Source organism: Physella acuta, unplaced genomic scaffold (assembly GCF_028476545.2).
Source record: "Physella acuta isolate Inbredline_101_S28 unplaced genomic scaffold, ASM2847654v3 ptg001950l, whole genome shotgun sequence".
Classification (NCBI taxonomy): domain Eukaryota; kingdom Metazoa; phylum Mollusca; class Gastropoda; family Physidae; genus Physella; species Physella acuta.
This window is the reverse complement of record NW_026733455.1, coordinates 12,471-25,000: the sequence shown is the minus strand read 5'-3', so window position 1 is coordinate 25,000 and position 12,530 is coordinate 12,471. Positions and strand designations below refer to the sequence as shown.

At 37.6% G+C, this 12,530-nt stretch overlaps 1 protein-coding gene across 2 annotated transcripts; it reads left to right on the top strand.

Annotated features, from left to right (window-relative positions):
* The first annotated feature begins 357 nt into the window (after positions 1 to 357).
* On the top strand, positions 358 to 4,178 carry LOC131931365 (uncharacterized). Of its 2 annotated transcripts, none has more exons than XM_059288155.1 (4): positions 358 to 477; positions 1,902 to 2,097; positions 3,287 to 3,380; positions 3,688 to 4,178. In XM_059288155.1, exons 2-4 carry the CDS (start codon positions 2,013 to 2,015, stop codon positions 3,869 to 3,871), a joined length of 363 nt encoding a protein of 120 aa, XP_059144138.1. In that variant the 5' UTR covers positions 358 to 477; positions 1,902 to 2,012; the 3' UTR covers positions 3,872 to 4,178. The 2 variants fall into 2 exon arrangements, with proteins under 2 accessions (XP_059144138.1, XP_059144136.1); XM_059288153.1 differs by having other exon boundaries at positions 436 to 535.
* The last annotated feature ends 8,352 nt before the right edge of the window (positions 4,179 to 12,530 follow it).

The following is a 12,530-nucleotide window of genomic DNA, read 5'->3' as shown; positions in this document are numbered from 1 at the left end:
ACTCAAGAACGTTCTACTGATTTGAACCCGGATTCGAACTCGAGACTTTCGGGTTAGCAGTCCAGCTCTCTACCGCTAGGCCACTCCGTCCCATCGTTACAGAATATGTGTAGGATTAACAAAAAGATTGACAGCTACTAGGATTAACCTGTAAAGGGCTTATCCAAATATCAGGGAAGATAAAGTAGAGTTCTCATGATTCTTATGTTCTCGGCATTTGGACCGTTTGTCTGGTCAGGAATTTGTCCAGTAGCATTCACTTTCACAAACACTTGTCTAGGACCAATCAGAATAGGCTGGGTGTAAGGACTTCCTTCGGATTATACTCCAACTATTTTCTGCAGGATCTAGCTTTAAATGAAACAACATGAAACAAAACGTGACAGAAAAAAGCGGAAGTGTTTCTAGGTGCATGTTTTTAAAGGCATCACTGAAAACATGGCGGTCGTTCATGAAGTAGCCTACATCCATGATGCGGTAGTGTTGTGTGTGTGTTGGTCTGACTGTCACCTCGACACATTTTTTTAACACAGCAGTACGATTTCGAGTATTCACTTCTATTAAAACATTAATTTGTTTACTCTTTAGATGGTTTAACGTTAGATTAACGTTTAGTTACAACAATAATGCCATGGTTTTTTAAATTTTTAATCCGCTCAAAACATTATTTGAATTCACGGTCAATGTTTCTTTCAGACATTTTTCTCCGTGGAGCAGGGAAAGCTCTAAGAATTTCCGGGGGGAGGGAAGTGAGGCGTACTTCAAATTATACCGATTAAAGTATTATTTTCTATATAATTAGAGCCGGTTACGGGGGGGGGGGGGCAGTATCCGAACTTGGTACTTTCGGGTTAGTAGTTGTAAGCTCTACCACTCGATCACGCTGTTCCCCTACATTTTGATTAGCACTTGGATATCACTTGAGACTTTGGGCAGCAAAAGTTATGGTTTGTTATGGGTATTACTTTACGTTATAAGAAAATGAAAGTTTTGCCCTCGTCCTATTTCTGTTGAACTTTAATTTAATCTAGGTTATCAACGCGAGCCTTCTATTTATGTTAAATTTTTTAAATCTTCTAATAACATTTGAAAGATAGAAAAAATCTAACAAAGAAAGTATTCAAAGATAGTGATGTTCAAAACTTGTAGTAATTAAAGGAACACAGACATTAAGGTTGAATATTGATAGTATCAATAACAAACAGTATCTTAAACTTAGACATAACCCTAATAATGGGAAATTTCTCCTTTCGTATCTAACGAAGAAGAGTTCTTTTGTTTCTTGACCTCGGAATTTGAAGGGAAGGTGTGGTCAGCACTTTGCCTGCAGCATTTACTTTCCCTAACGTGAGTTAGGTACGCATCAGAGCTGGGTGGACTCAGGGACTCAAGCCCGGACTCAAGATCCGAACTCGAGACTTTCGGGTTGGCACTCGAGCACTCTTCCACCCGGTCACGCCATCCTATACTCCAGTACGAAACTAACCTACACCACTATATCTAGCCCTAACGTCTTTCAGACAGATAAAAACCAACCTTCCCTACGACCCCGTAAGCAACCCACTAACCCATCAACCCACCAACCCACCAACCTACCAACTCACCAACCCACTAACCCGTCAACCCACCAACCCACCAATCTACCAACCTACCCACCAACTCACTAACCCACTAACCCATAAACCCACCAACCCATCAACCCACTAACCCACCAACCCACCAACCTACCAACTCACCAACCTACCAACTCACCAACCCACCAATCCATCAACCCACCAACCTACCAACTCACCAACCCACCAATCCATCAACCCACCAACCCACCAACCTACCAATCCACCAACCCACCAACCCACCATCAACGTGTGACAATCAACATCTGTTTGACATTTAACTTGAAGTTTTAGCGTAGAAGTAGAACAACAATAAAACAACAGCAACAACAACAACAACAACCGACAACCAACACAAGACTGCAGCATCATTCAAACGATCCCACCACAAGCAGCAACATGCAAGTCGGCATCTACCACATCGTCGTTGTTCTCCTCATCTTGTTTTGGCTCCTCGTACCTGCAGTGACGTCAGACTTCACAGGTAAATGAAAGCTCTTTAAATTTTATTCTATGCAAACTTATTTCAGATAAAAATGGTATTAAAATATTGTTGTTACCATTTTTCGGACCTGGCAGATAAAGTAGAGTTTACTTGTTTCTGTGAGCACGGCATATGAAGGAGTAGTGTGGTCAGATATATGCCCTGACTAGTACTTATTAGAGCTGAGTGAACTCAGAAAATTGCTGCGAACTCGAGTCCGGGTTAGTAGTCGAGCGCTCTACCGCCCCAGTCACACCGTCACATAGAATATCGTAGGACGTGTGACGGAGAAGGGTTGGTGTGGTCAAGCGGTAGAGCGTTCAGCAACACTGACCGCATAATCCTGTTACAAGGTCAGGTCACATACGTAGGTTAACTCTGCTTCACCTGCAAACATTCAAGTCTAACAATACTTTTATAACTTACCAAATTGCGATAGAGCTGAACATTGACAGATGTTACTACTATTATTTCGAAGCGCAGTCAATTTTAGAATTGTGTTATGGCCATTTTAAAAACATGAATTATAATCTTCTATTAAAATATAGAGAACCAAGACTTCGATTATATTCTTCTATCAAAATTAACTGAACAGCACCATAGATTATAATCTTATATCAAAATTAACTGAACAGCACCCTAGATTATAATCTTATATCAAAATTAAATGAACAGCGCCCTAGATTATAATCTTATATAAAAATTAACCCAACAGGGCTCTAGATTATAATCTTATATCAAAATTAACTCAACAGCGCTCTAGATCATAATCTTATATCAAAATTAACAAAACAACGCCATAGATTATTATCTGGTATCAACATTAACTAAACATTGCCCTAGATTATAATTTTATATGAAAATTAACTAAACAACGCCCTAGATTATAATCTTAAAAAAAATTAACTCAACAGCGTCCTAATTTATAACGTTCTATGAAAATTGACAGTGCCATGCCCTAATTTATAATATTCTACGAAAATTGATAGTGCCATGCCCTAATTTACAATCTTCTATGAAAATTGACAGTGCCATGCCCTAGCTTATAACGTTCTATGAAAATTGACAGTGCCATGTCCTAGCTTATAACGTTCTATGAAATTTGACAGTGCCATGTCCTAGCTTATAACGTTATATGAACATTGACAGTGCCATGCCCTAGCTTATAACGTTATATGAAAATTGACAGTGCCATGCCCTAAAGGCTACGAGTTTGGAGACGTCTGGCAGACGTCAGATTGTAAAGTCTGCTCATGTGGATTTCTTGGCTTGACTTGCAAAGGGTAATTAATTAGTTCATTAATTAGGATTTTTTTTAATAAACTTAGAAATATATGTGGTCACGGTTGATTTTAGTTTGCTTCAGTGTTAAGTTAAGGGGGTATTTTGTTTGACCTGAAATATTAAATCCTTAAAAACTTTAACCTGAAGGATCAAGTTCTTAATATGAATATTTTGAAATGAGATGTTAATGAGATGTTAAATTAATGAGATGGTAAATTACAACACCTTTATTAAGAATATAGACCTTCTACTTTTAGATAGTTTTATCCAATGTATTCTGTAAACCCCCACACTTCCGCTCTCCAGCTGTGGCATTGACCTTGGCATCCCGGATGACCCACGGTGCTACTTCGAGTACGCGACCCACAAGCCCTACCCCTTCTGCTGCAAGAAACGGCTCATCTGTGACGGAGATAGAGAATTCAGCCCCCAGAAACTGATCGCTTCTCGCATGCCGTGCAACGGTTTCCGTGCACATATGAATGGTTAATGCCATCAGCTTTTCCGTGCACATATGAACGGTTAATGCCACCAGCGATTTCCGGTCACATATGAACGGTTAATGCCATCAGCAGTCTACAGTCACATATGAACGGTTAATGCCATCAGCAGTCTACAGTCACATATGAACGGTTAATGCCATCAGCTTTTCCGTGCACATATGAACGGTTAATGCCATCAGCAGTCTACGGTCACATATGAACGGTTAATATCATCATCAAACAACATTTTAATGAGTAAACCGTGAATTCAGTATGAGGTGATTAGCAGTACAAGCCAAATAAAAGTATACTAAATAAGGTGTTTTAAAAAAATAAAGTTATTTTGTTATCGTCTCAATGTTTTCATGTTAAAAATATGTGTAAGCCTAGTTTAGTTAAAGGGTATGTACACTGGCTGTATCGCTGGTTCTAGACTTGTCCATAACCAAGTCCATTATCCTGACTATAACAAGACTTTAACATAAAAAAAAGAAAACGAAATTTGATGCTGCGCTGTATTTACCATACCAGCGATCATAGAAGTAAACAATATTTTATCTAATATATAAAGCTCAATTCTGTAACGCATGTTTGTCGTTGGCATTTCTACGGATTTAAGTGTTAGATCAATTATCGTGCGCAGTTGTCTAAATTTATGAGTTAAAAAATTACTATTACAAGTGTTGGGAAATCATTTTCATTTTTCAAATTATAGTAATAATTGTCGGCATGTTCATTAAACACAAGTTTTAAAAAAATATCATCTTTTACAAAAATTCTAATTATGTTTTTATTTAGTCCTATAGCGCTTACTTCCCTTTGATAAATTAGGCAAAACACAATTACTTCCCTTTATAAAACCATAGCATTAGTTGAAAAGCATTTACTTTTTAATTACTTTGTTTTGGTGTTGGGAAAAAAATAATTACATAATTAGCGGGGATTGATCAAGTGCAAATGTTTTAGGTATTTTACGGATAAGCTTGGAGTATTATAATTGTTCATTAAATTGAAACAGGCGCGTTCGTTTAAGTGAGTGCAAAAACTATGAATAAGTTGGGGTACTATAGTCGTTTATTAAGCTAAAACAGGCGATTCTGCCCCGGGCGTTTATGTTCGCGTTAGTGTTTTCTTTGTGTTTAGGTGGGTTTGCGTTAGTGGTTGCGTTTTGATTTGGTTCGTTTTTGTTCTTTCTTTTTTCGTTTTTGTTTGTGTTTTTTTTGTTTGGGTTTGTATTTGTGTTTTTGGTTGGTTTTGCGTTTGGATTTGGTTTGTTTTCGTTTGCTTTTTCGTTGTTTTTTTTTTGGTATTGGTGTTTGTGGTTGGGTTTGTTGTTAGGTTTTTGTTTTCGTTTGTTTTTTCTTTGTGTTTGTATTGGTGTTTGTGGTTGTGGTTGGGTTTGTTGTTAGGTTTTTGTTTTCGTTTGTATTTCTAATTGTGTTAGCGTTATGTTTGCGTTTTGTTGTTTTGGTTGGTTGTGGTTTGGGTGGGCAATGCCGGGTTTATGATGATTTCTAAACACACAGGTAATGGTCTTTAACGGAAAGGTTTTTCACAGAAGCCAGAGCAGGGCCTGGCCGGGACGGCTAGTTTGTAATAAAATGAAGATTTTTCAATGTTTAGTATAACAAAGTAGGTAGCACGACTGCTAACACCATAGTCTTGAGTTCGAATCCCCCACTGGAGGCCAAAAGAAGTCTTCGAATCCACATTTGATAGCTACCTGTGCATAGTGCTGACCACATTATCCCTTTATATATCAGAAACATTGAAATCATGGTATTTAAGGGCAGCACCCTTGAGTTTAATTAGGTACTCAGGTTTATGGGGGCAGCACCTTTGAGTTTAATTAGGTACTCAGATTTATGGGGGCAGCACCTTTGAGTTTAATTAGGTACTCAGGTTTATGGGGGCAGCACCTTTGAGTTTAATTAGGTACTCAGATTTATGGGGGCAGCACCTTTGAGTTTAATTAGGTACTCAGGTTTATGGGGGCAGCACCTTTGAGTTTAATTAGGTACTCAGATTTATGGTGGCAGCACCTTTGAGTTTAATTAGGTACTCAGGTTTATGGGGGCAGCACCTTTGAGTTTAATTAGGTACTCAGGTTTATGGTGGCAGCACCTTTGAGTTTAATTAGGTACTCAGGTTTATGGGGGCAGCACCTTTGAGTTTAATTAGGTACTCAGGTTTATGGGGGCAGCACCTTTGAGTTTAATTAGGTACTCAGATTTATGGGGGCAGCACCTTTGAGTTTAATTAGGCACTCAAGTTATCGCCATTGTAAAGTTAGACAAGAGTATCTTAAAGACTCAAGCACGTTTACTGAGGGCGTGGAAATATCAACCTAGTCCTGAGCCGTACTACTACAGTGTCTCAGATGATAAAGAGCCAATCGGAGAATAAACATTGATAACTAGGCATGCTGCCCAGCTTTGCTTAGGCTTTCGAAAACATTGAGAATTTGAATGCTTAATTAATTCGCCCGAGGGTCGGTCTACGACCTCAGGAGTTATGAAGAGGTTCCTCCGTGGACATTTTTTTTTTCGATTTATAGCTCATATAAGGTGCCGGTCAGTCGAGGTCAGTTTTGACCCCATCATCGTAGACTTTTCGGCCAACCGGCCCCCGTGTTCTGTCGCCCCAAGGCAAGATCCTGCCAAATTTGAAGCGCCTGCGGCGCTGGGAAGTGCCCTATCGGGCACCCGACAACTTTGCTTTATATATTATAGAGATTAGCAAATTGCATAGATAAACAAAGATTTCAATAAAGTAATTAAGGCCTGAAATACTTTAGTATAGAAATGTATTATTTGAATAGATGAATCTAGAATATCTAGATCTAGAATCCAAATAAATAAAATAAATTTTATGAGTTTAGGCCGGAAAAATTGTATTGTATACATTTCATAGTGTACGTAGATCTAAATCAAATTTGAATGAAATAGCTCATTTCTTTTTATTCTAAACACGGCAGATGACGTCATTAGTTAATGTATAAGCAATAGTGACGTCACAGTTTTATGCGTTCTTTTTCACATCTATTAATGCTTTTCCGGTTGCATAAATAATATTGTTTCTCTACATTCGAATACGCCTTTAATTTTTATTTTTCTTCTTTAAATAAAATTGTGGTTATACATTTAAAACATCTAACATATTATTTTCAACAAAAGTCCGTATAAAGTTCTCCATATATCGCTGCCGTTTCTGACGTGATGTCCGGCGAAAATATTTTGCGGACAGAGAGAGAGAGAGAGAGAGAGAGAAGTGCGCACATTGGGAATTATATATTAGGATATTTGTAATAATATGCTAAATGTATACGTGATTAGTTGCCTCTGTCAAGTGGTGCACTCTACCTGCTTTAATGTGCAATGTTAGTACTGCTTTAGCCAACACATATCTGATATCTCTGTACTAGCTGGTATTACCGCCCCTGGTGAATAAGATAGAGGATAGCGCCAAGGGGGTTAAGGATTACATTCTGACTGAACACCAAGGGTATCCACCAATCGCTCACTGCGACACTCAACAAGGAGTAGACAACCAATAACGTTATTAATGGGATCATGTTGACTTACTTCAGCGGACGTAGAGGCTTGTAATTTTTTAATAAAAAGTGAAAAACAACAGTAAATCGACATGTTGGTTACTATAGCGAACGGAGCTAATGTTGATCGGCGTACAGGCTGAACGCTGAGAAATTCGCTGGAAGACTTTCTCAAGCGATCGCTGTTTAACTTAATGCTAATTAGCAGTTGAGGGTGAGACGATAAAGAGGATGGGTTGGCCTTTAGGTAACCCAAAGAACCGACTACGAACAGATACATTCAAAATGTAGACGTAAATAGGATTTTTCAGTTACATTTAATGCTTTTCATAGTTTCAGCAAAGGATTGTAATAATAAGCTGGGCATCACAGAGGATATAAGACACATTCATCTAAGGCATTGTTAGGAGTACTCAGGGCACCAAGGACATTGTTACACATACACTGGCATTGATATGGGTTCACCACAGGGCACAAAATGAGAATACCATGGGTTTTACTGGGCACATTTTTTCAAGTATTGTTCAGCATCAGTTTAATCTTCATAGCCATGTCTGAAGAATGCTTAAACATCAGTCATAGGAAGCGTCATGTGGCTTAAACATCATCATAGCAAACATCTGGTGATTTGAACATCAGCCACAGCAAACATCTTTCGACATAAAAAATAATGTATCAGATACGTAGTTTGTCGCTTGTATTGTTTTCAATTAAAGGCGTAGTTGTATAAATTATATCTTGTTGCTAAACCAAACAACTGCTGCGTTGTAGGTTGTTCTTGGTTGGACAAAGGCTATGAAAGCTAATCCAAAAAGAAAAGCAGGCTGAAATCGGAGTCAACGGCCTCAATGGAGCTTAACAAGTTAACACGTATACTTAACTTAATTGTGTTTGGGGGAATCTCTTCCAGCACTAAAATAATGAACCTAGAAGAAGAAGAAGAAGAAAGCATGAGTTACACGAAACATTTGTTGTTTGTTGTATGTGGAAGATTGATTGTCGTTAGAGTTGTTGTATGAGCTCTAAGTTATTGTTGTGTGTGTTATATATGTTGTTGACCTGTCATGCTACATAATTGTTACGAATTTAATCTGTCCGTAAAAAAAAAGAAACCGAAAGAAATATCAAGCAAAAAAAAAAAAAAAAAAAAAAAAAAAAAAAAAAAAGAAGAAAATCTAATAAAATGACTTTTTTTTCAGTTTCAAACATACGAGTGGTCTTTTGTCCTTTTTTAAGCATGTCACTATAATGCTTTGCTGGATATTGTTATGTAAAGTGAATTGTTTGTGCCACAAATAAAAGTTATCGTGTGTCGAATCGTAATTAATTTACATTTCTCTTTTGTCTTAAAAACTGAACAATGAGCCCCTTGCAAATAAACACATAAAACGGAATGCATCACGGAATGCATTATTCAACCCGCTGCAAACTTTATCCAAGATAATTGAACAAAAGAATCGTTGGTTTCAAAGTGATTAACGACAGCTTCTTGTGTTCTTTCGTGGGTTAATAATTTAGTGCTCGGCGGCACGCAACCGTTTCTGTTTGGTCTAAAGCTAACAAATGGTGTCTATGAGTCTAGGTGCATTGGTGGGCAGCATTAGGCAGCGTTGTTAAAACAAAACTTGCCAGGACAATACTTAGCCATACCAGATTTTGAAACGTAAAGTCTGCTAGAAAAATAGTGGCCAGTTTGGTCACGGCTAAACTAAGAATTGAATATGTTTTTATAGGCTTGAAAAATCCATGTAATCATTCTAAATTTTTGAAAAGATCTTTTTTAAAAAATATGGTAAGCGATACAATTATAGTTATATTTAAAAACTTAAATCTGTTTGGGAACCATCAATTATACCCATTTTCATATTTTTGTATTGAATATAAGCCGATGAAAAGCCGTTTAGAATTATTCTATCAATTCAAATATTTTTATCAACCTCCCTTAACTTCTCCTTGAAGTCAACCTGAATGGCCAGGGAGAGTAAAACAATGAAAGTTAGAACAAGTTTTCTATGATAAAATACACAATAGTTACCAATGGTGTATATCGTAGTATAGTATTTATATCAAATAATATAACATCCCCTATCACCACAAAACACTAACTCTACTAATAAAAATAAAAATAAAAGTGTGCTAAATTACTACTATATTAAATGCGTTTCTTTTCTAAGATTTTCACAGATTTATCTACTCAAGAATCCGGTTTAAATACATCATATTAAGGGGTAATAATTTTTTAATATTTGAAAACTGCAAATCAGCGATGATGCAATTAAAAAACCATCTCTGCCAACCTTTTTTCTTGCGTAACATTGACGTGAATTACGTAGATCTAAGGGTCGTCCATAAATGACGTCACACTCGTAGGGGGAGGGGGGGGGGTCCGTTATTTTTGTGACGGTGTGTGATGGGGAGGAGGGGGGGGGTTCAGATGGTGCGACGTCACACTTTTGCATTATAAAAAAGCAATGTTAGAAAACGAATTTTAGACGTTATTTCGCGTTTTAGAAAACTGTTTTGATAAATTGTAATGGGAATTGATTAAAATACTCTATTTTGACAGAGCTCACACATGATTTTGGAAAAATATCGATGTTTAAAAAAAAATTGAGCTGCAATTTTGAGGGGGGGGGGGGTTGTAGGCTGAGGTGTGACGTCATTTTAGGGGGGGGGTCTGGCTTTTTGTGACGATGCGTGACGGAGGGGAGGGGGGAGGTAAAAATCGTCAAAAAAGCGTGACGTCATTTATGGATGACCCCTTAGTTGTTGTTGCCACGCCCACACATTTTTAAAAGGCCGTATCCTAGCTCCTAATGAAGCTAGAGACAAAATTGGTATCACTGTGATGGGAAAAAAATCCTGTTTTTTTTTCGGTGGTATAATTTTATTTAAAACTAGTGGAGTTTAAAAACTACTGTGCAACAACCTAGGGTCGTCCATTTATGACGTTCGCACGTCATAATGGTCTTGTCACACACACACACACAAAGACAATCGGGAAACTTTTCTTGCGATCGCAGACAAGGTTTAAATAATTGAGGGCGCAGCCCAACGGGACCTGCATTGTTTAGCGTTGATGCTGCGCGCCTATGAGACGGCGCATTGGTGCGCAAAACGCGACTTTGTTGGACCAGCTTGTGAGGCCATAGCTAGACGTGCCAGCGACGAAAACGTTCAAGTGGCCAGTTTGGCTTTAGTCGGCCATGGCGCAAGTAAGTTACATTAAAAAAATAGCATTCACTTTAAGTGAAAAATGTATTCATTATTTTTAGAGTGAATACATAAACGTATTAGATCAATATATATGATTGATCTTAGTTTAATTACAAGAAAGATAGTTTGATTGTTCTATTATTTTTCTAAAGAATTGTTAATTGAATCCTGACCTTAAAAATGAATAAATTGGTTTTAAACAATTATTATCTTATAACTGGATAACAGTGCTAGATACCAACAACAATGGATTTTTACCCCAGGCATTTCACTCCGGAATTGGGGCATATATAACTTCCAATGGAGGGGTGTGTGTGTGTGTGGGGGGGGGGGGGTTGTATATGTTTTCTATTTATATTTACTACTGTTTTTCATTAAGTACCGGGGGAGAGGGACGTAGACGTGCTAAGGAGTGGGGGAGAAACGCTGAAAAGTCTATAGTCGGGACTGATTTTTTTTCTATATGAATAAATCTTATTAGTACTTGTGTTCAGCGAGTTTTTTGTGCATATACATATATCTTATTAGTATTTGAGTTGAGCTAGTTTTTGTGTGCATGTATATCAATAGATGTTATTAGTATTTGGGATGAGCGAAGTTGTAAACTGGGCGAAAATGATTTTTAGTTAATTAAGTTGTGATGTGATCTTGCTGAGTTATTTTTTCTGAAAATGGTTAGACCTCACCGAGGCACCAACTGGAGCAAATGGATAGCCCGAAGAAAATAAAACCAGCATTTGAAAATGAAAACGCCCAAGACGCCGCTGAGTCTAAGAGCATCAAACAGATCATGCAACGGTTTGCTGAGCGGACCTCTCTGAATGGTGTGCCCTTCATCAACACCTCCCAAAGAAGGATCGGCAAATACATCTGGACGTTTTTAGTCTTCGTGGCAGTTGGCGCCATGTTTTTTCACCTGTTCACGTAAGTCAAAGTCAGACAGCATGGTCGGGTGGTAGAGCACACGATAGTCTCGAGTTCGAATCCCGGGTTCAAGTCAGTAGAACATCCATGAGTTTACCCAGCTGTCATGGGTACCTGACTCACGTTAGGGAAAGTAAAGACGTCTGGGCATAGTGCTGACCACACTAACTCTTCATACGCCGAGGTCAGTGAAACAGGTGAACTCTACTAAACCGTCAGGTTCGAAAGGTTATTTTAGTTTTCACGTACGTCAAAGTTGGATTGAGGAATAGATACTTTTTCAGAGCCTTTGGTTTAGTTCGGACAGATAATTGGTAGTTATGGTTAAGTATATCAAGTCAATGATTTCTGCTATCAAAGTAATTTGTGTAAACCAAAGAAATGTTAGCATAATATTCAATTAACGTTCTCGTTTACCATTATCGCATGCACATGAGACATTCGTCTAAAATAAATAATGTAATAATGATTATAAAAACTGCCTGATTTTGGCGATCGAGTTAATAGACTTTTGACACAGTTCTATTGTCTACTTTATTCCACCAGTCTATTCTCTAACTACTCTATTCAACCAGTCTATTCTCTACTTTATTCCACCAGTCTATTCTCAACTACTTTATTCCACCAGATTATTCTCTACTTTATTCCACCAGTCTATTCTCTAACTACTCTATTCCACCAGTCTATTCTCTACTTTACTCCACAAGTCTATTCTCTAACTACTTTATTTCACCAGATTATTTTCTAACTACTTATTTCACCAGATTATTCTCTAACTACTTTATTCCACCAGTCTATTCTCTAACTACTTATTTCACCAGATTATTCTCTAACTACTTATTTCACCAGATTATTCTCTAACTACTTATTTCACCAGATTATTTTCTAACTACTTTATTCCACCAGTCTATTCTCTAACTACTTATTTCACCAGATTATTCTCTAACTACTTATTTCACCAGATTATTTTCTAA

Bases quoted from the DNA above. Each gene is read 5' to 3' on its own strand.
- LOC131931365 (XM_059288155.1), top strand. From the start codon at position 2,013: ATGCAAGTCGGCATCTACCACATCGTCGTTGTTCTCCTCATCTTGTTT. The intron at 2,098-3,286 runs GTAAATGAAAGC...GAAAATTGACAG, and splicing joins AGTGACGTCAGACTTCACAG to TGCCATGCCCTAAAGGCTAC. The intron at 3,381-3,687 runs GTAATTAATTAG...TCCGCTCTCCAG, and splicing joins CTTGGCTTGACTTGCAAAGG to CTGTGGCATTGACCTTGGCA.